Source organism: Eublepharis macularius, chromosome 12 (genome assembly GCF_028583425.1).
Source record: "Eublepharis macularius isolate TG4126 chromosome 12, MPM_Emac_v1.0, whole genome shotgun sequence".
NCBI lineage: Eukaryota > Metazoa > Chordata > Lepidosauria > Squamata > Eublepharidae > Eublepharis > Eublepharis macularius.
Window position 1 is genome coordinate 75079685 of NC_072801.1, and position 19734 is coordinate 75099418.

A 19734-nucleotide genomic window follows, 5' to 3' on the forward strand; every position below is an offset into this window, starting at 1 on the left:
GCACATATAAAAACCAATAGGGCATTTTCCTAATGCATGTGTTGATTGATAATCATGCCACAACCTTCCTGTGCTTTACAATACTCATGTGGCTGTGGTTCATGAGTCTGAATGGGAGAGGCCGCAGATCGAACCTGGCACATGAAGCTGCCCTATACTTAGAGCCAAGCTACAAGTGATGAATGACATTCAAATGGCAAGTGAACAGACTCACGTGTATTCGTCCCTGTTCACTTGCCATTCACTTGTACTCCAGCTGATCACTATGTGATCAAGTGAATGGCAAGTGAACAGGGAGGAATGCATGTGAGTCTGTTCACTTGCCATTTGAGTGTCATTCATCACTTGTAGCTTGGCTCTTAGTCAGATCACTGGCCTGTTAAGGTCAGAATTTTCTATTCTGGCTGGCAGCATCTCTCCAGGGTCAGTGGAGGTCTTTCACATCACTTACTACTTGTTAATGCCATCACATGTCAGCAATGCCCTTCCATCCTCTACATTGGACAAACTGGCCAGTCCCTTAGACAAAGAATTAATGGGCATTAAGTCTGACATCAGAAACCAAAACATTCAAAAACTAGTGGGGGGACATTTTAACCTTCTAGGACATTCAGTTGCTGACCAAAAAAGTAGCACTTATCCTACAGAGGAATTTCAAAGGGAGATTAGAAAGAGCTTGCCAAACTGCAACTGATAGTGAAGCTCAAGAAAATGCATCGTCCTGGACTGAACTGAGACCTAGGCTTCCTGTCTCATTACCAATGCTGATTTCTCCACATCCACTACCCCTCTGCATACCCCACCCTATCCAATCACACCTGCTATTGTGATTTACCAGCTGTTGTCATTTGGCTTCTGAAATCACTCCACTCTCCAAGCTATAAAGACAAATGGACTCACATTGCAGCTGTATCTGAAGAAGTGAGCTGTGACTCATGAGATCTCATACCCTACCACAAATTTAGTTAGTCTTATAGGCGCTACTGGATTCTTGCTCTTTTCTACTACTACTTGTTTGTTTGTTTTTTTAAGCCAAAGATTGAACCTGAGACCTTATGCAAGCAAAACAAATCTTCTAACTGTCCCAGCCTGAGCTACAGCTAGGTTAACAATTCCTTCAATTAACCTGACAGCAAAAGTGCCAGAAGGGACGGAAAAGAATAGGGGACGGAGGAGGAAATCTTAAACCCAAAATGAAGAACCTCCTTAATGAAAACACCGTTTGGAGCATAACTTCCAGTTCAGCAATAAATATATGTAGGCAGCATTTTTATTTCTCTCAGCTCCCCTCCCCCAGCCTTTTTCAGTCTTCTTGCCTGGTGCTGGGAATGAACCTAGAAAACAATGTGTTCCCCCACCCTCTTTTAAAATGTTTGCTAAAATTGCTTTTACTGGGGCAACTATTTCTTTGTGTAATGATTGCTTTTACCCCAGGGTTCTCTCTCTCTCTGAAGATTTCTGCAAAAACAGCAGACATCCAGGCTTTATCAGCTATGGCTCTTATGAAACAATGTTACAAAGCAGCTAGAGGTGGGAGTGGGGTGTGTGTGTGTGTGGGGGGGTGCTGAACATTTTCCCTTCCCTGAGTTAATGCTTAATTCCCAAGTTAGCAATAGCAACTCTGTTGCCTCTGGGTAAGGGTTTGAGGATCTTTTATCCCAAGGCTGTGTTTTTGTATATTAAGGGATAGAGTGCCAGCAGTTCAAATGGCTATGCTAATTTAACTTAAAATTGAACACAACTTTGTTTTTATCAACTGCAGCCAGAAGGCTGGCTTTGTCTTCCTCCTCAGTGACACACTTACGAAAGGGTCAATGCGCTCAGCACTGGCATCTCCAATTCTGCCCTGTCCTCCAGCCTCACACAGCTAAAAGTCACAGCAGAGCGTTAAATAGTCAAGAATCCCCCTACTTCTGATGCTAAGTTTAAAATCCCCTCCAACAATCCTCAAGCCAAAGTTTGTTTGCTCAGAAGAGATCCCAGGTCCAGGTCATAGGTGAAGTCACAGAGCCCTTCGAGAGTCCAGTAGCACCTATAAGACTAACAAAATTTTGGGTAGCATATGAGCTTTTGTGAGTCATAGGTACCTGAAGAAGTGAGCTGTGACTCAAAAAAGGAAGCTTGATGACTTACTGGCAAGCTGGGTTGTCACCAGATGCAGGATGCAGTGGAGGCGGGATTACTTGGAGGAGGAGGAGCGTCCGTCCTGCGCTGGTCCAGCTGCATGGTCAGTGCCATTCCACCCGAGCATCTGCAGGAGCAGCGAGTCACCCTCCCACCCTCCGCTGATTAAGGACTATTGGGGGGCACTGTCACAACTTTATGGGTTTGGCAGTTTTGAGGCATTGGGCCGGATCCCAACAGGGTGAGCGGGCCTTTGGGACTGCTCACCCCAATGGCTCTGGAAGCAAGGGTCGCCAGGCAGGGCCGGCGACGGAACAACGTGGGCTGAGGTGTGCCCGCGGGAGGCTGGTGGGTGATGCATCGGTCAGCAGCCAGGCCTCTGATGCTAATGGGGATCCGTGCCCAGATGCCAGGCCAATGCTCCATCCAGCTGTAATCAATAAAGTTGTGGCCATTTCTAACCCAAACTAGTGTCTGGTGTGATTCATTAGCCGCAACGCAGTCTGACATAGCACATAGGTGACAAAAGCTCATACTCTGCCACAAATGTTGTTAGTTTTATAGGTGCTACTGGATTCTTGCTCTTTTCTACAGCTACAGGCAAACAAGGCTACCCATCTTCAAAACTGACTCCTTGCCATCTCCTCCTTTGATCCTCTGGAACATACTTCGCACCCCCCCCCCCCATCCTTGAGTAATTTCTTTAGTTACTATTCAATACTATGAGCATCTTGAAACCCTAAAACTGTATTACTAAGAGGCTGATTCGCACATGCATGCACACCTCTTGGCTACTGGTGATGGCTGAATGTATGAATCAGGGATTTACAACCTTGGTGAACATGTGGGCACCTGGGAATTTTGAAGAAGAGAGCAGTACCACAAGGGTAACCACCATGGGGCAGAGCTGATCGCAAAATGGATGCTGCAGGCTTAGGGGCCAAGCATCGCCCCTGTTTCAGAGGCAGTAGCTTCTTAAGAAGAAAGGCTATGGATCTTCTAAAGCACTGCCTGGCACAGACAAAAGCCAGGATTGGCTGCTTGTTTTGGGGAAGAGATGCTGTGTGAGTTGCATTTTCAAAGAAAAGGGAAGGTTTGCTCCTAGTGTGGCCACAGGGAAAGGGTTCCAAGCCCAGAGTCATAAGGAAGACAGCACAATACTCAAGCAGACAGCACACGGCAGTAACACACTGCAGATGAGCTCAGCACTTAGCCAGTAATTCAGCTGACAGGGATCAAACTGAAGCCCCCATTCTCCACCCCCCACACAGGTGTGATTGCCATGGTACCCCTCCCCCCACACACAGACACACATAATTTCATAGAATTATAGAATTGGAAGGGACATCTAGGGTCATCTAGTCCAACCCTTTGCACAATGCAAGAAATGTGCAACTAATCCCTCCACACCCCCAGCGACCCTGTTCCATGCCCAGAAGGTGGCAGGATCCCTGGCCAAACTGGCTTGATGAAAATTGCTTCCTGACCCCAAAGTGGAGATCAGCATTTGACCGAAACATTGTGTTTGACAAGTTGATCTGGTTTCTGGCTCATTTGCAGCTGTTACGTCTCCATTTGATGTTGCAACCACAAAGGGATGCACACTTGTGTGTGACATGGACCACCAACTAACTCAAAAGGGACTGCGATCTGAGTAACTGGAGCATAAGATTGCCCGAGGGTTGGGTGATTCAATACCTCTTTGCTTCCTTAGGCACCCACAACTGCAACAAGTACTTTCAGACATTTCTGGCATCTCACTATATATAATTTTCACATTTGTTTTACAGATATGGGATCTGGCCTTATGGTGTCTTCAAGAAGCTCGGTATCCCCGGACCAAGACCCATCCCTTTCTTGGGAACGATACTATTCTGTCGCCATGTAAGTTCAGACCTTGACAGATGACCTTAGGGGGTGGAGTCTGGATGTATGTGGGTGGAGCCTACCAGTGCTTCACAGAGGATGTCACCCGTTAGGTCGACAGGGTGGGGTGGGGGTGGCAGAGCCATCATGTGACAGGTGGCTCAGAGGCAGAGCCTCATGACCCGGGCTTTTTTTCTGGGAAAAGAGGTGGTGGAACTCAGTGGGTTGCCCTCAGACAAAATGGTCACATGGCTGGTGGCCCCGCCCCTGATCTCCAGACAGAGGGGAGTTGAGATTGTCCTCCGCGCCACTGGAGCAGTGTGGAGGGCAATCTAAACTCCCCTCTGTCTGGAGATCAGGGGGTGGGGCCACCAGCCATGTGACCATTTTCAAGAGGTTCTGGAACTCCGTTCCCCTGAGTTCCAGCTGAAAAAAAGCCCTGCTCATGACATAGGGGTGCAGCTGACAGCAAAAACTCTCAGAACTCGCTCTTTAGTTCTGGGACCACACTCTATATTTCATTCCTTTCCCTAGAAACTCTGAAAAGGAGGTTAACCCATGAACTATTAGAGGCAAACCCTGAGACCTGGCCACCCCCTGTGTGCGTCTAGTTACATGCCATGCTGAACTTTCAACGGAAAATTAAAATGTGTTTTGCAGGGGATAATGAAGTTTGATGAAGACTGTCATAGAAAATATGGAAAAGTCTGGGGGTGAGTATGCTTGGGGGGGGAGGGGGGACTCCTAATGCTGTAAGGCACAATTGGTTTGGTCAGTTGATCAATTGACTAAAACTCTAGGTGGTTAATTAGAAGGGACAAATTTTAATTGGCAAAACAGTACGTTTATTATTTGAGACCATTTTGGCTATAATGAATGCCTTCTTTAAACAAATAAGAACTTCTTTAATTTACTACCTATCTTCTCCAATTCCAAGAGGGATTTTCTTTTTCTAGTTATCTTTTAACCAGGGGTCACCAAGTTTATCTTTAATAAGAGCTCCTATACAAGTTACCTGTAGGAGATCTGTACCTTAAAAATAATAAAGGCTGTAGTGAGCTTGAAAAAAAAAACCTAACAGGCAATCTTCCATTGCTGGAGTTGGATAGCTCAGGTGGGTGAAATTTTAAAAATTCCATCTTTATGGATTGAGAACATTTTCAAAACGTTTCCCCAGTCTGAATATAAGCTCTAATTCCTTAAATGAAATCTTTCACATCACAGTTTAAATAATCCACTCTTTCCCGATGAATTTCAAGGTAGGACAAATCAATGGGCACTATACTCATTGGCCTGCATTGAGGTCTGAGTAAGATGACTTTTAATTAAAAGCCTGATTGAATATTAAGCAACTAAAAACTCGTATATTATGCTTATATCCATACTATGAAGGTGGAAGGGAAGTGGAAAGAAAATTGACAAAACATCCCAGCCCTAAATATACTTGACAGTAAGTCCACTCAGTTCTGCCCTGATCTGCAAAGCCCAGGTGATCCTGATCTCATCAGATCTCTGAAGCTAAGCAGGGTCAGCTTTGGTTAGTAATTGTATGGGAGACCTCCAACAAAGACCAAGACTGCAGAGGCAGGCAAAGGTAAATCACCTCTGTTAGTCTTTTGCCATGAAAACCCCACCAGGGGTAGCCATAAGTCGGTGATGACCTGAGGGCACTCTCCACCACCACCTCCCTGCAAGCAGGCTCAGAGGTGGTTACAACAAAAATTTTTAAAAGTATTTAGGAATGGTCAAATGAACTTCATTTCATCTGTCACCATTAAAGGTGATGCCAGTGTTCTTTAAAGGGGAACAAGATTCAGAAAAGAAAGCAATATGCTTGAAAAAAGCAATACTTAAGAAAAGAAAGCAGGGCACCAAGGATGGAATTAAATGCTGTGTACAGTTCCAGTTACCCTCAGATCATAAAATAACGCCCTTATTATTAAATGGCATCGACTATATTATATAATTGTCCATTCCCAGGGCTGCAATCTGAAGCACGGAGAGTACAGAAGGTGGCCGTCCCCATGTAATACCAACCAAGAAAGGACATAATGAAGTGTATTTGCCAATACTGTGATCAAATGAGCAACTGCACCCACCTGCAGTGCATATGTTGCAGGCATTGTTGAGCATCTAATGTAAAAAATGACCCGTGGTTGTTGTAGGCTCTTATTTTTGAGACAAGAATTTCCACTGTGGTCCATTTGGTTACCAGTGGTGTACTGCTCAATTTAATTTCCTGCATGTTTGCTCTAGGTTTTATGATGGTCGAATGCCTGTGTTGGCTGTCACGGATCCAGCCATCATTAAAGTAGTGTTGGTGAAGGAGTGCTATTCCGTCTTCACCAACAGGCGGGTAAGTCTTTTAAATGGTATACAATCACTAGGTATTCATTTAGTGCATTTTTCTCTCACCCTTCCTCTGAAGAGGTCACAGGACATAGTTTCTCCCTCCTTCTTTTGATCCTCACAACAAATCTGTGACATAGGAGAGACTGAAAAAGTGAAGGTAGTTTCCGGTTGGGTGGCCATATTGGTCCATAGTAGCTGAGTGACATTTGTGTCCAATAGCACCTTAGATCCAGAGGACTTAGCCATGTTAGTCTGTAGTTGCAAAATAATAGAGTCCAGTAGCACCGTTAAGACTAACTTTATTGTAGCATAAGCTTTCGAGAACCACAGCTCTCTTCATCAGATGCATCTGATGAAGAGAGCTGTGGTTCTTGAAGGATTATGCTGCAATAAAATTGGTTATTCTTTTTTTTTTTTTATAAAAGATTTTTATTATCAACAACAAGTCATAACAATATCAACTGTAGGAGAACATATCAGATAACAATATACAAAACTATTTCCATAGTACAACTGGGACATAAGAGGCTATATCCAGTATATATATTCTATCTAACATACATTATACAAAATGCGAAAGTACAGGAAAGGATATTAGTTGAACTACATCTCATGAGCAAGCTGACGTGACTACTCTTGTATCACAATGGCCCCCTGACCTCACACTTCTGGTTGTATGATTTCCTGAAAGGGCAACTGCGATGCCAACAGCTCATTTCTGGCTAGATGATCTAAGAAAGGGAACCACTTGGCAGCAAAGTCAGAAGATTTCAGTGGGTTTGTACTAAGTTGCACTCTGTCAGTTATTTTTTCCATTATAAGATGGTCCCATACCATCCTATACCACATGTGTAGGCCGGGGGGGACAGGTGACTTCCATTTGATTGCGATTGCATTCTTGGCAGCGTTCAGGAGTGTACGTATTAAGTCCCTCCGTTGGCTTGGTATAGTGGAATCAGTCCAGATATCCAGAAAGACTAGTTCAGGGCTAGGTGGGATAACGTGGGAGGTGATAATCGCGATTTCATTGAAAACCATGCGCCAAAATCCTTGAATGGACTGGCATCCCCACCATACATGTATAAAGGTCCCCTGTTCACCGCAACCTTTCCAGCAAAGAGGGGACCGTCTGGGATATATTCTTGCCAACTGAAGCGGGGTAAGATACCACCTGTGGAGAATTTTGTAATTTTGCAGTTTGGTATTGATGATCGGGGTGCGCAATAATTTGGAGGACCAAACCCGCTCCCAATCAGATTGTGCGATGTCCACCCCACAATCTAGTTGCCATTTCTCTTTCAATGTCACATTCTGCTTAGTATGGGAGTTTATCAGCAAGTTGTAGATTTTGGACAGAAGTCCTTTGCGGGTAAGTGAGTTGGGTTCAAGAATCATCTCAAACTCCGTCCTAGATTTGGAAAGGACTTGCTTTATCTCCAGGCTTCGCACGAAGTAGGTTAGCTGAAAGTAGAGGTACCACGGGACTTCCCTACCTAATTTGCAGGCTAGCTCTGCCCTGTTTAAGATGCCAGAGTTAGATGCTATATCTATCAACCTTTTGTTCCTAAGGCTCTCCCAGGATCTCGAGACTGTGCTAGTATCTCGGGGTGGTACCCCGTCATGCGAAGTCACTAGCGAGAATCTGGAGATTTTAGGGATCAGTTTAGATTTATGCCTGTCCCATACCTTTAAGAGCGCCTTGAGGAAGATGCCTCTGCTCGGCGAGGCGGGACGGTGGGTGGCATGAGTCCAGAACAGCTCACCAATCGTGTGGGTTTGATGTTGCGGATGCATCACATCCATCCAGTCAAAGTGTGTGTTGTGATGTAGGATTTGAGCTATATCCGTCAGCCTAGCTGCTGTGTAGTACATACCAATGTCAGGGAAGTTGAATCCCCCATTACAGCGTTTGGTCCTCAAGATCTTGAAAGCTATTCTGGGACGCTTATGATCCCAAAGAAACCTATTAAGAGCTGCTTGCCATTGTCCCAGTACGTGATGGGGGATATCTATTGGGATCATTCGGAAAAGGAATATTAGTTTTGGCAGGATGAAGGATTTAATCAAATTGTACCTCTCAAACCAAGATAACGTCTGTTTGTTCCATTTGAATATTGTGCTCTTAATGTCTTTCATTATCAGTTGGTGATTCAATCGGAGTAGGTGATCTGGGTTCTGGGGGATATTGATGCCTAAGTAATGTAGGTGAGATTGGGCCCAATGGTACGGGAAGAGCTGTCTGATCTTGCTGCTCAACAGATCTGGCAAATTTATGGGGAGTAAGCTCGACTTGTTCTTGTTGACCTTTAGCCCTGAGATTAGGTCAAATTGATCTAGTTCTGCGTGGAGGTGCTTTAGAGAGTTCAAAGGATGAGAGAGAAATAGTAAGATGTCGTCTGCAAAGAGGCACAATTTAAGGGTGATGTTATTGATTTTTATGCCATGGATGTGCTCATTGGCTCGTATAGCTTCAGCTAGGGGCTCGACCGCTAGAGCAAAGAGGATGGGGGATAGAGGACAGCCTTGGCGGGTGCCCCTGTAAAGGGTGAGCGAATGCGAGGAGACACCATTGGTTTTGATTTTTGCCCGGGGACAGTCGTAAATGGCTTGAATTACCTGTTGAAAGTCAGAACCAAAATTCATGTGGGATAGAAGCTCTGTTAAATAAGTGATCTCAAGAGAGTCAAATGCCTTTTCCACATCTAGGGATAGGAACAGTAGTTGTTGATTGTAATGTTTACTATGAGTCAAGATATTTAAGGCTTTATAAATGTTTTCTGAAATATCTCTATCGGGGATAAAGCCAATTTGATCTCTACTAATATATTGCCCTATAAAGGAGTTCAGCCTTTTTGCCAGAATTGAAGTAAAGATTTTGTAGTCTACGTTTAGAAGCGATATCGGCCGATATGAGCCAGGGTTTGAAAGATCTTTGCCCTCCTTGGGGATTAAGGTGATGTTTGCCTCTGACCACGTCCCAGGTAAGGTGCCTGACATAAAGACGTCATTACAAGCTAAAAGCAGGGGCTGATGCAATGTAGCCGCGAATTTCTGATAGAATTCTACCGGGAAGCCATCAGGCCCCGAGGCCTTGTTACGTTTCAAGCTTTTGATGGCTGCGAGAAGCTCAACGGTGGATACAGGACTGTCCATTATCACTTTGTGGGCGTCTGCTAATTTTTTAATGTTCTTATGTTTGGAGAGATAAAGTTTAATTTTCTCTTTGTCTGGCTTGGTTGACGCGTACAATTTGGCGTAAAAATCTCTAAACACTTTTACTATTTCAGTAGGACTAGTGAGTACCCGATTACTAGAGTCTTTGATAAGCCTGATATGCCTGTTAATCTGTTTGTCTTTTACCTTCCATGATAGGTATCTTAAAGATTTAGGAGAGTGGTACCAGTATTTTTGCTTTAAGTATAAAAGATTTTTCTGGATTTGCTGTGATTCTAGTGCCTCTAGTGATTTGCGCTCATGCAGTAGTTGTTTATAAATTCGTTTACTACCATTCTTTTTGTGTAGACATTCTAGAGTGCTAATTTTGTCCATCAGGGCTAGTTTCTGTTGTGTTTTAACCTTATAAAGAGACGCTGAAAGTGCTATCAATCTCCCTCGCAGCACAGCTTTGAGTGCATCCCACACCGTTTGTGCTGAAGTTTGTCCTGTTTGGTTCTCCTCTAGATATTGTTTAATATATTGTTCTATTGTTTCAGTGGTTTTGTCGCTAAGTAAGAGGTTTTTATTAAAGGTCCAGTACTTTTCTTTAGGATACTCAGAGGCTAGGTGCACCCTACAGTCCACCCAGGCGTGATCTGAGTATTCTATGCTACCTATCTCTGAGCGGCTCACCTTATCAATATGGTCTGTTGACATAAGAATGTAATCGATTCTCGTGTATACATCGTGTCGGGAGGAGTAATAGGTGTAATCCCTAAGCAATCCATTTTTCTCCCGCCAGACGTCAGTTAGGTGGAAGTGATTGAAGAGTGACAATAGCTTCGAGTCAGAAGACTCAGAGTAAAGCTTCTTTTCGGGCTTAGTAGTAGTGTGGTTAAAGGATGATTTATCCAATTTGTGATTCACTATATAGTTTAGATCCCCACCTATTATCACTGGTCCCTCCTGAAAGTCCTGTAATTTCTGTAATGTGTCTGTTAAGAAATCTATCTGGGTTGCGTTAGGCGCCTAAAGCGAGGCTAAGGTAATCTTCTGATCATTCAGCAAAACTTTGATGAATATGTATCTTCCCCTTGGATCTTTTAGACTAGCCTTGTGCACAAATTGAGTCTGTTTGGATAACAGTATCGCCACTCCTCGTGCCTTCGAGGAGACCTTCGCATGAAACTGCATTTTAATCCAGGGGGCTTTGAGTTCGTCATCATACAGCGCATGCAGATGAGTTTCTTGAATCATAACAACATCAGCATTAAGTTTTGCTAATTTTGATAGCACTCGTTTCCTTTTTACAAGATTATTGAGCCCTCTCAAATTTTGGGTGACAATATGTAGTCCGGTTCGCGCAGCCATTGCCAATTAGCTTAGGAACCCCGTCGGAGAAGTGTGAGGTTGTGTAGGCCAAAGTGATACTATCAGAGTAGTGCAAGCTATTGGGTCGCGTGTATTGCCACAAGTAGCTTAACGTAGCCAAAGAAGGGAAAGCAGGTAAAGCAATACGTTGTCAACACCAGTGTGCCAACACCAATATACACCGTTGTGACAGTCAAGTTTCACTAACAAATTAGATTTAAGGAGAAACTACTATGCTTTAAGCTCTACTATATAGCATCATAACTTGAGAAATCAACAGTAAATCGTTTCAGTTGTCAAGTTACACACCAAACAACTATTGTTAGGCAAGCACCCTTTCAACCCTTTCACGCGATAGGAATTCGCAGTCAGCAGATTGTAAAGTAAACTTCCTCAATATAAGACAATCCCCCTCCCCCTCCTCTAAGTCAATCAGTATAATCAAAATTGATTTAAAATAAATATTGAATTAATTAATGCAACACCAAATTACCTTTTCTGTACCTATATGGAAAGCTGTATATTCTTGTTGAGTATTTACTCTGATATGGAATAGAAAATTGATAGAAGAGCCCGTGGGCAAATCCTTATTAGATTAAGTTAATACGTGTATATATATATATAGTGCTTTCAATGATAATCAATAAGATATGATCCCTCAGAAATTAATTAGTATTAGTGCTCCTTTCTCCCCCCCAAACGTTCAAAGATAATACACAATGAGTTAACCCCGTTCAATAAAAGACCCCCTCCCCCTCCCCTTATTTAATCAGGATAGTTAAAATTGATTGGAGATAAATACTAGAATAGTTGATAAAACCCCAGATTCCTTCTCTTTACTAATTTGAGAAGCCCTGCGAGTATCTATAAGGTAATCAGTTACTTAATATATAATTAATCAGTTGAAGATACTATTGGGTTTTCTCTACAGGAACTATGAATACTTAACTATGTGTCTCCAGTGCCCCATATATTCATCAATAAAAGTCAAACCCACAAAATGTAATTATTACTAAGAAGACTTCCTACGTTCTCCCCCCCTCCCCTATTATGATATATTTTTAATAAATCAATCAGATAGTTGATAGAAGCACAGGATTTTATATCAGAGTTAATTAATATTAGGAGAGTGGGATTAATCAGTTAGGAAAGGGGAAATCTCAGCTAGGTTTGTAGACACAGTGGAAGCTCCCCTCCCAGATGATCGATCACTATAAAACCAACTGGGGTATTTGTTTGATGGGGCAATTAAGGTAAAAGCTAAGAGAACTTCACTAAAGAAGTAAAGGTTATCCCGTTGCTAGGCAGTCTTCAGAAGCTCAGAGCAAGTAGAGCTCTTCTGAGCCTCGGTTACAGACCAATAGAAAGGACTGCCCGTATGTAGGAGCTGGAAAAAAAAACAAAAGGCAAAAAACCCCTCATTCAATCCCACCCAACCCCCTTTTAAACGTGAGTGGCTATTAAGTGCTTTAAACATTCCACTTCAAGCATAAATGACATTCAGAACAGCTTCTTTCTCGGTCAGGCATCACGGGCGGCCATCTTGCTGGTCTTCTGTGGTGATAAGGGCATGCTACGCTTCCTCCGCTGTGTGCCCGCTTCAGTTTCCATGGCGATTTCAATTCCTAATTCCTGCATGAAGCGGCGACCCTCATCAGGTGTAGAGATGAAGTGAGTCTGTCCGTTGATACTGACTCGAAGCGTTGAGAAGCGGGTCCAGCTGTAATCAATTTGGGCAGCTCTGAAACCTTCCGTCACACTTTTGAATTGCCGTCTTTTCTCCAGTACTTCAGGGGGGAGATCTGTGAAGACATTGATCTTCGCCCCTTTGTAGGTCAGGAATCTCTTCACTCTGGCTATTTCTAGGATTTGTTTCCTTATCTTCCAGTCAGCAAACATCGCCACCACATCCCTCGGCCCCTTCCGCCTCTCATTATTTTTGGCGCCAATTCTGTATGCTTTAGTAATGGCTATGGGTGAACCTTCCTGCAACTGAAGCTCATTTGCCAGCCAGTCAGAGAGAAAAGTAGAAAGGTCCGTGCCATTTGTAAAGTCCTCCTCCAGCCCCCTGAATTTCAAATTGTAGCTCCTTAGCTGAAATTCAGTGTCAAGGATTTTATTTTGTACTTTGCTGTTCTCAGACTGGAGGAGCTTAACGTCGTCTTTTAAAGCCGCTGTCTGGGTCAGGGCTTGGTCCGTCCTCTGAGCTACAGTCTCCATTACTAGCTTGATTTCATTAATTTGTTTAGAGATTGGTTCCATCATAAGTGAGAGTCGATCAGCAAAGCTAGTTTCGACCTCTTTTAGTAACGCTTTCAGGGCTGGGTCATAAGACACGGTCGGTAACTTTCGCGCCTCAGAGGAGCTTCCCGCGGCCGCCATGTTGGCCCTCACCCCCTCCGCTTCTCCCTCAGCACTCTCCACCTGAGAGCTCGGGAAATAGTTTTGTAGGCTCTTAACTGCCTTGGTATTTTGTTTCTTGAATGTCTGGTCTTGCTTACCCTTCATGTCAATTTCAGCAGGACGAAGTAGAATGCGTTTTACTAGGGGTCTGGGGTGGAATTGATACGGAGCTTCAGCACAACGCGTCCATCCCGTTCAGAGCCGACGCCACGACCCAAATTGGTTATTCTTAAAGGTGCTACTGGACTCAATAGCAGCTTAGGGACCATCCAAAATGCTCCAGGGTATAGGCTTTCATGACTCAAAGCTCAGTTCTTAAGATCTTTAATTTTGTTCTGAAAAAATGAAAGAGAGTAACCAAGTACAACCAGCCTGCTTCATGGCCACGGGGATTTGGACCCAGATCTCTTCAGGCCTAGCCTCATACTCTAAAAGCTGCCTCACACTGGAAGCGACCCCACCAAGAAACAAAGCCCTTAGATAATGGTTGTTGTGGGTTTTCCGGGCTGTATTGCCGTGGTCTTGGCATTGTAGTTCCTGACGTTTCGCCAGCAGCTGTGGCTGGTATCTTCAGAGGTGTAGCACCAAAAGACAGAGATCTCTCAGTGTCACAGTGTGGAAAAGATGTAGGTCATTTGTATCTACTCAGGAGGGGTGGGGTTGAGCTGAGTCATCCTGTAAGAGTTTCCTAGGGTGTGGAATGCTAATGGCGGGAGGCTTCCCTGTATCCTGAGGAGGTTCTTTTGCATATGGATTGGTACTTGATGTGCTAATCTTCTCTACAGGGCTATTGTTGGGGATAGAATGTTTTGTTAGCCTGGTGTTTTTCAGAACTGGAAACCATGCTCTGTTCATTCTTAAGGTTTCTTCTTTCCTGTTGAAGTTTAGCTTATGCTTGTGAATTTCAATGGCTTCCCTGTGCAGTCTGACAAAGTAGTTGGAAGTGTTGTCCAGTATTTTGGTGTCCTGGAATAAGATACTGTGCCCTGGTTTCCCAGGGTCTCAGGTGAAATTCTTCCACATCACATACTATCTGATGGTTTTAACAGACACGCTGGGGATTGAACCTAGGACCTACTGTGTGCCCATCAGAAGTTCTACTACTGAGCGGCAGACCCTTCCCTATATGGTTACATACATTTCTCACACTTCTGCATATTGACTTCTGCTCCTACAAACCCAAGTTGATTAAATTAGCGTGGGATGTGGGTGGATTCTTGCTGGAAGGTAAAAGAATCTAGAGAAGCACTGATCTCTGGATTCTGTTCATTGCTCTTGAATCTTTGTCATATCCATCTCGAGAGAAATCGATGGTTGTTGTGGATTTTCTGGGCTGTATCCATCATTTCTCCGTTTCCATCGTTCTCCGGCCGTGAAAGCCTTTGAAAATACATCTAGAGAAATCCATTACCATACTGTGACTACATAATCAAAGAAATGGTCACTCTCTTTTTGATCTCCCATTCAGGATTTTGGTCCAACGGGTAAACTGGTAGATGCTGTTTCAATAGCAAAAGATGAGCAATGGAAGAGGATTCGGACCGTGCTCTCGCCAACCTTCACCAGTGGAAAGCTGAAAGATGTAAGACCCAAAAGATCACTTGCAATAAAACCCTCCAAGACAATCTGATACTCTTTAAAAATCCCAGCCTAAACTCTGACTCAAGGAGTAGCATATCTATTAAAAGCATACCAAGAAATAGTATGTAACCCTTCTCGCTCATTGAAGATGTTATAAATTATCTGAATACCCACATTAATATCCTCCAAGAATCTCAAGCAGTGATACTCTTTTTCATTTTTTAAAGTTCTCATCTTAAAAATATGACTGATTCAGGGAGCAGTGTCTCAGTACGCTTACATGAAAGATAAACTAGAAAAAAAATAAAGACATGTTTAACATCAGGTGATGGTTTCTGTTTTGTATGCCAGTTTTCATTAGCTTTACAATTTTCATTCTATCACAGATTGTGTTAGTATAGCCATAAATGCAGTTAACTTCATTTTAAACAAATTAACTATATTTTTAAAAGTTTTAAACAAGTTTTTGAAACCTCCTTCTGTCTTCTCATGTATTTTATGATGCACTGTAGCTTTATAAGGCACCTTGAGTATAAAAGTATATAAATCAATATCTTCACTTTGTTTTGTAATTTCTTCCCCCTCTTGCCTCCAAACTCAGATGTTTCCCATCATTTTGAACCATGCAAAAATCCTAATGAAAAATATTCAAGGAAAAGTGGAGAGAGAAGAACCACTGGACATTAAAGAGTGAGTAAACTACCTGATGCAAGCTAGTCAGGAGACTCGTCCATCATCAGAGGAAACAGAGGCTGCTTTGGGGGAGGGGATAAGTGTGTACTCTTCAAGATGATGGATGGATCTACCAGGAGAAATAGTCAGAAATAGAAGGAGTTAAGAGGACTTTGACTCTTTACCCTCATATTCCTTTTACTTGTTAAACTAGACCCCTCTCTGCTTTTAATGTAATTGAAGTAGAGCTAGATTTAGAACTGAACCACACATAATGGATTACACGTGAAGAGCATGTGTTGGGTCCTGCAATCTTCCCTGGGAGAGGTAGTCTTATTCCCCCCCCGCCCCCCCAAGCTCCTGGAGGAAAACCAAGCCAAGTGGATTTTCTTAAGAAGAACAGCTGCTCAAATGAAAACATTCTCTCTTTCAAAAATCTGCTTGGCTTGGTTTTCCTTCAGATGCTTGGAGACGGGGCGAGGGGATGTAACATGAGGCAGGAAAAAAAGCCAAGAGAGAGAGAAAATCCACACTGCGATTTCCTGCTGGGAGAAGAAGAATGGGAAGGACTGGGTTTCTCTCTCGCTCACAAAGCATCTCAGCTTTTTTCTTGCCTCCTGTTACATTGTTGTTTTCCCCCACCCCCTTCTTGAGCTCCTGGAGAATTTTTGAAAGAGACAAAAAGAGACAGTGGACAGTTCCACATGGCATACCTGAAGCCGTGACGTTGCGGATCATGCCAGAAAAAAATGTGGGAGATCGCATTTCCTTGCGTGAGTTTTGCATGACATTGAGCAAAACTCGCATGAGAAAACACGATCTTCCGCAATTTTTCTGGCATGATCTGCAATGTTCCGCAACGTCCCGGCTTCAGGTAAGCCGTGTGGAATTGGCCAGTGTGTGTGTGAGAGAAACTCTTCCAGTTGTGATTCTCCCTAGCTGAGAATCAGATCGAGTGTTTGGGTTTTTTTTTTCTAAAGACTACATTTCCCAGGAATACTTGCAGAACCCAACATGTGTCCGTGCATCTCGTGTAGCTCCACTCTTAATCACAAAGATCTGCTATTGTTAAATGTAGTTCAAGCTTCAGTAGCAAGTAATGAGTCCAATCCAGTTCAGATTTGTGATGTGCAGGCCCGTGAAGAACTCTCGGTGGCCTTTCTTAAGAATGGCCAGTGCTAATTGCCCCTTAAAGCCAAGAAATTAAAGGGGTAGCATGCTTGGACACATGTTGAAACCACCAAATAATAACCTACCATCACCTCTCTTGCCATCACTGCTGGGACATCCCTCCCCATGCTGTAAGCAAACTGCCATCGAGCTTTGAGAGGACTGAGCTGACCTCCCTGGTTGGAGACTAGGAATTTAGCCTTTTCTTTGCAAAATTAGAGCGTTCCCACCACAGATCTCTGACAGGATGAAGCAAGGGGTTATGAAACTTCCTAGACAACCTGCTTCAGCTTGGTGTCAGAATCTGAAGAGCCCACTAAAACAAGTTGGGGCCTGGGATTTTTTTTAAAAAGCTTCCTTAAAATAAGCCAACCTCCGTAAAACAAATTGACCTATTTTGTAATTTCCTCTCCTCCTGTTCCATTTTCCACCTCTTCAGCCTGTTTGGAGCTTACAGCATGGATGTCGTTACTGGCACCTCATTCGGCGTGACCACAGACTCCATGAACAATCCCAAAGACCCCTTTGTCAAGGAGGCGCAGAAGCTCGTGAGATTTGATTTGTTTTCCTCGCTCTTCCTTTTGATGTGTAAGTTGCCTCAACAAACAATGAAATCTGTAGCAGTAGAAAAAACGCAAGAGTTCAGTAGCACCTATGCAACTAACAAAATTTGTGGTTGGGTATGAGCTTTCCTGAGTCACAGCTCACTTCTCCAGGTGTCTGAAGATTTTTTTTTAATATATAATACTTCTTTAAAAACCGATACATTCATACAGATCTTATTAAAATTAAAAAAAAACACAGGAATGATGGCTATAAATCGGGAATGCATCAATTAATTATATAGTGTGTAACAAAATATACTAAACATATACTAAACATAACTAAATATAACTATCAGAAAGATAAGTTAAAATTGGCGACCAAATTTTCTTGAAATTAGAGAGGGCTTTAGTTGAGGTCATCTGGTTCAAATTAAAAGTCATGCTAGGGCATACTGATCTCATAGTTGTGTGTGCCACATCTGTAAAGTCGGGGCAGTAGAGGCTATCCAGCAAATGGCTATGGAAATTTTGGCTGCCGCTAAGAGAGTCACTATAATAGACATTGTCCATTGGGGTTCGTCTACATCCCAATTTGCTCCTAATAAGAGACAATCCAGATTAAATTTCAATGTTACACTGGTTATTATCTTAACTGTCATCAAAATGGCTTGCCAAAAGGGTGCCAACACTGGACAAGCCAACCAACAATGATTATAAGATCTCTCCAATCCACAATTTTTCCTACAAGCTGGGCTCAGCTGTGAAGCAGTATATGATAAAGATTTTGGTGTTAGCTGACACCTGGAGACTTATTTAAACATTTAATAACGTATTGTCAAAACTGAAGAGTTAGATTCTGCTGATGTCCATCCATCCCTCTGCAAGAGCCAATGAGGGACATTCTTTTTGCCATTTATGTTTATGTCTGAAGAAAAATTGAAGAAAATTCGGATAGCTGAAGAAAATTTGTGGTAGGATATGAGCTTTCATGAGTTACAGCTCACTTCTTCAGATACAGCTAAAATAAAGGCCATTTCCACACGTCTTACTTGCTGCTGGAACATCACACAAAACACCCAGAAGACAGCATCCTCTTGCACAAAATCATGCCAGAAAGACGCTGCTATCTGGGAGTTTTGCATGAAATTGCGTCTTCCTGGAGCGATTTTGTGCAAGAAGACGCTGTCTTCTAGGTGTTTCACGCAATGTTCCGGCGATAGGTAAGACATGTGGAAATGGCCAAAATCTCTATTTGCAAACTGCAGCCAGTGAGCTTTCCTTTCACCTGGTAACTGCCACCAAGTCTAACACTGTCCAAAATAGATGACATCAGGAAGCCACACAGTGAACGCCTGGAGTTTTAAACTAATAACATCACCTGCCATTAACAGGTATCAGACACAGCTCTGCACTCACACAGCTTACATCTCATTACCCTGCCACCAAATTAGAAAAGGACCCTTCTCATGCTAGGCTGGTCAGTGTCCCGCTTTTTTTGTGAAACATCCATGCTTCTAAATTATTCCTCCTCTACTGGTTTCTAACCGGAGGAGTAAGGGTTAATCTCCGGTGCAGGAACTTGGATGATGTCATAGGGTAGCCATGTTTGCCAAGCAGAGTGGAAATAAATTCTTGAGAAAAACCAGGTCGGCCACAGCCCAGTTAATCCTACATGGGCCACATCTTGCAAGCAGCATGGCCGCAAGGTATGATCTCGGCAACTGCAGTCCCAATGGCCATTTATTCCTGAAGCTAAATAGCATTGTTTAAAAAGCCCCAACACAGCAACACAATGACAAAACCAGAAAGTCTAAATGAACAGCCACAGCCCTAAGCGCTCAATAGATAAGAGGTTCTAATAAGCAATGAATATATGAATTGTCTGGTTTGGTCAGACCAAAGGGTTCACCTGTAGACTTGCATTCTGTTTCCAAAAGCAACCAGCCAGGCACCCCCAAGAAGCCCATGAACAATTCAACACGTCCCCCTGTTGTCAGGCACCAGCATCAACTACCTCTGAACAATGAGATTCCATCTATTATTATCCATCTGGGGATAATAATAACATACTTTGTAAACCGCTCTAAGTGGGTGTTAAGTTGTCCTAAGAAGTGATATATAAATTGAACGTTATTATTACTTGCAACCTGGGGCAGAACTTTTGGTTACAGTGCCTGTAGTCAAATTCTGATGTTTAACTCTTCTGGAATATTCTGTAACAAGCTAGAGAATTATGTGTTCTACACATAAAAGGAACTCCAGGAAGGCTAAATCATATGATTTCCCCCTTACTGTGTTTACTTAAAACATTTATATCTCACCTCATCTCATTAGACAAAGCAACAACAAAATGCAAACAGTGTAACATTTCATCAACAAGGTAGAAACAACACACAGAATTAAAAACAAAAACAAATTAAAGAATCCCACCTTAGTTTTGTGTACATATACACAAAATATATTGTGCCCTTCTTATGATGCAACTTTCCTCCCT

At 43.0% G+C, this 19734-nt stretch overlaps 1 protein-coding gene across 1 annotated transcript in view; it reads left to right on the forward strand.

Moving 5' to 3' along the window:
• The window catches only part of LOC129338607 (cytochrome P450 3A21-like), a 39856-nt gene that overhangs the window by 1830 nt on the left and 18292 nt on the right, over positions 1–19734 (forward strand). Inside the window, exons 2-7 of the mRNA XM_054992971.1 lie at positions 3915–4008; positions 4651–4703; positions 6247–6346; positions 14741–14854; positions 15455–15543; positions 17135–17283. Of these exons, the coding sequence (XP_054848946.1) occupies positions 3915–4008; positions 4651–4703; positions 6247–6346; positions 14741–14854; positions 15455–15543; positions 17135–17283 (599 nt within the window). The remainder of the gene's footprint in view (positions 1–3914; positions 4009–4650; positions 4704–6246; positions 6347–14740; positions 14855–15454; positions 15544–17134; positions 17284–19734) is intronic.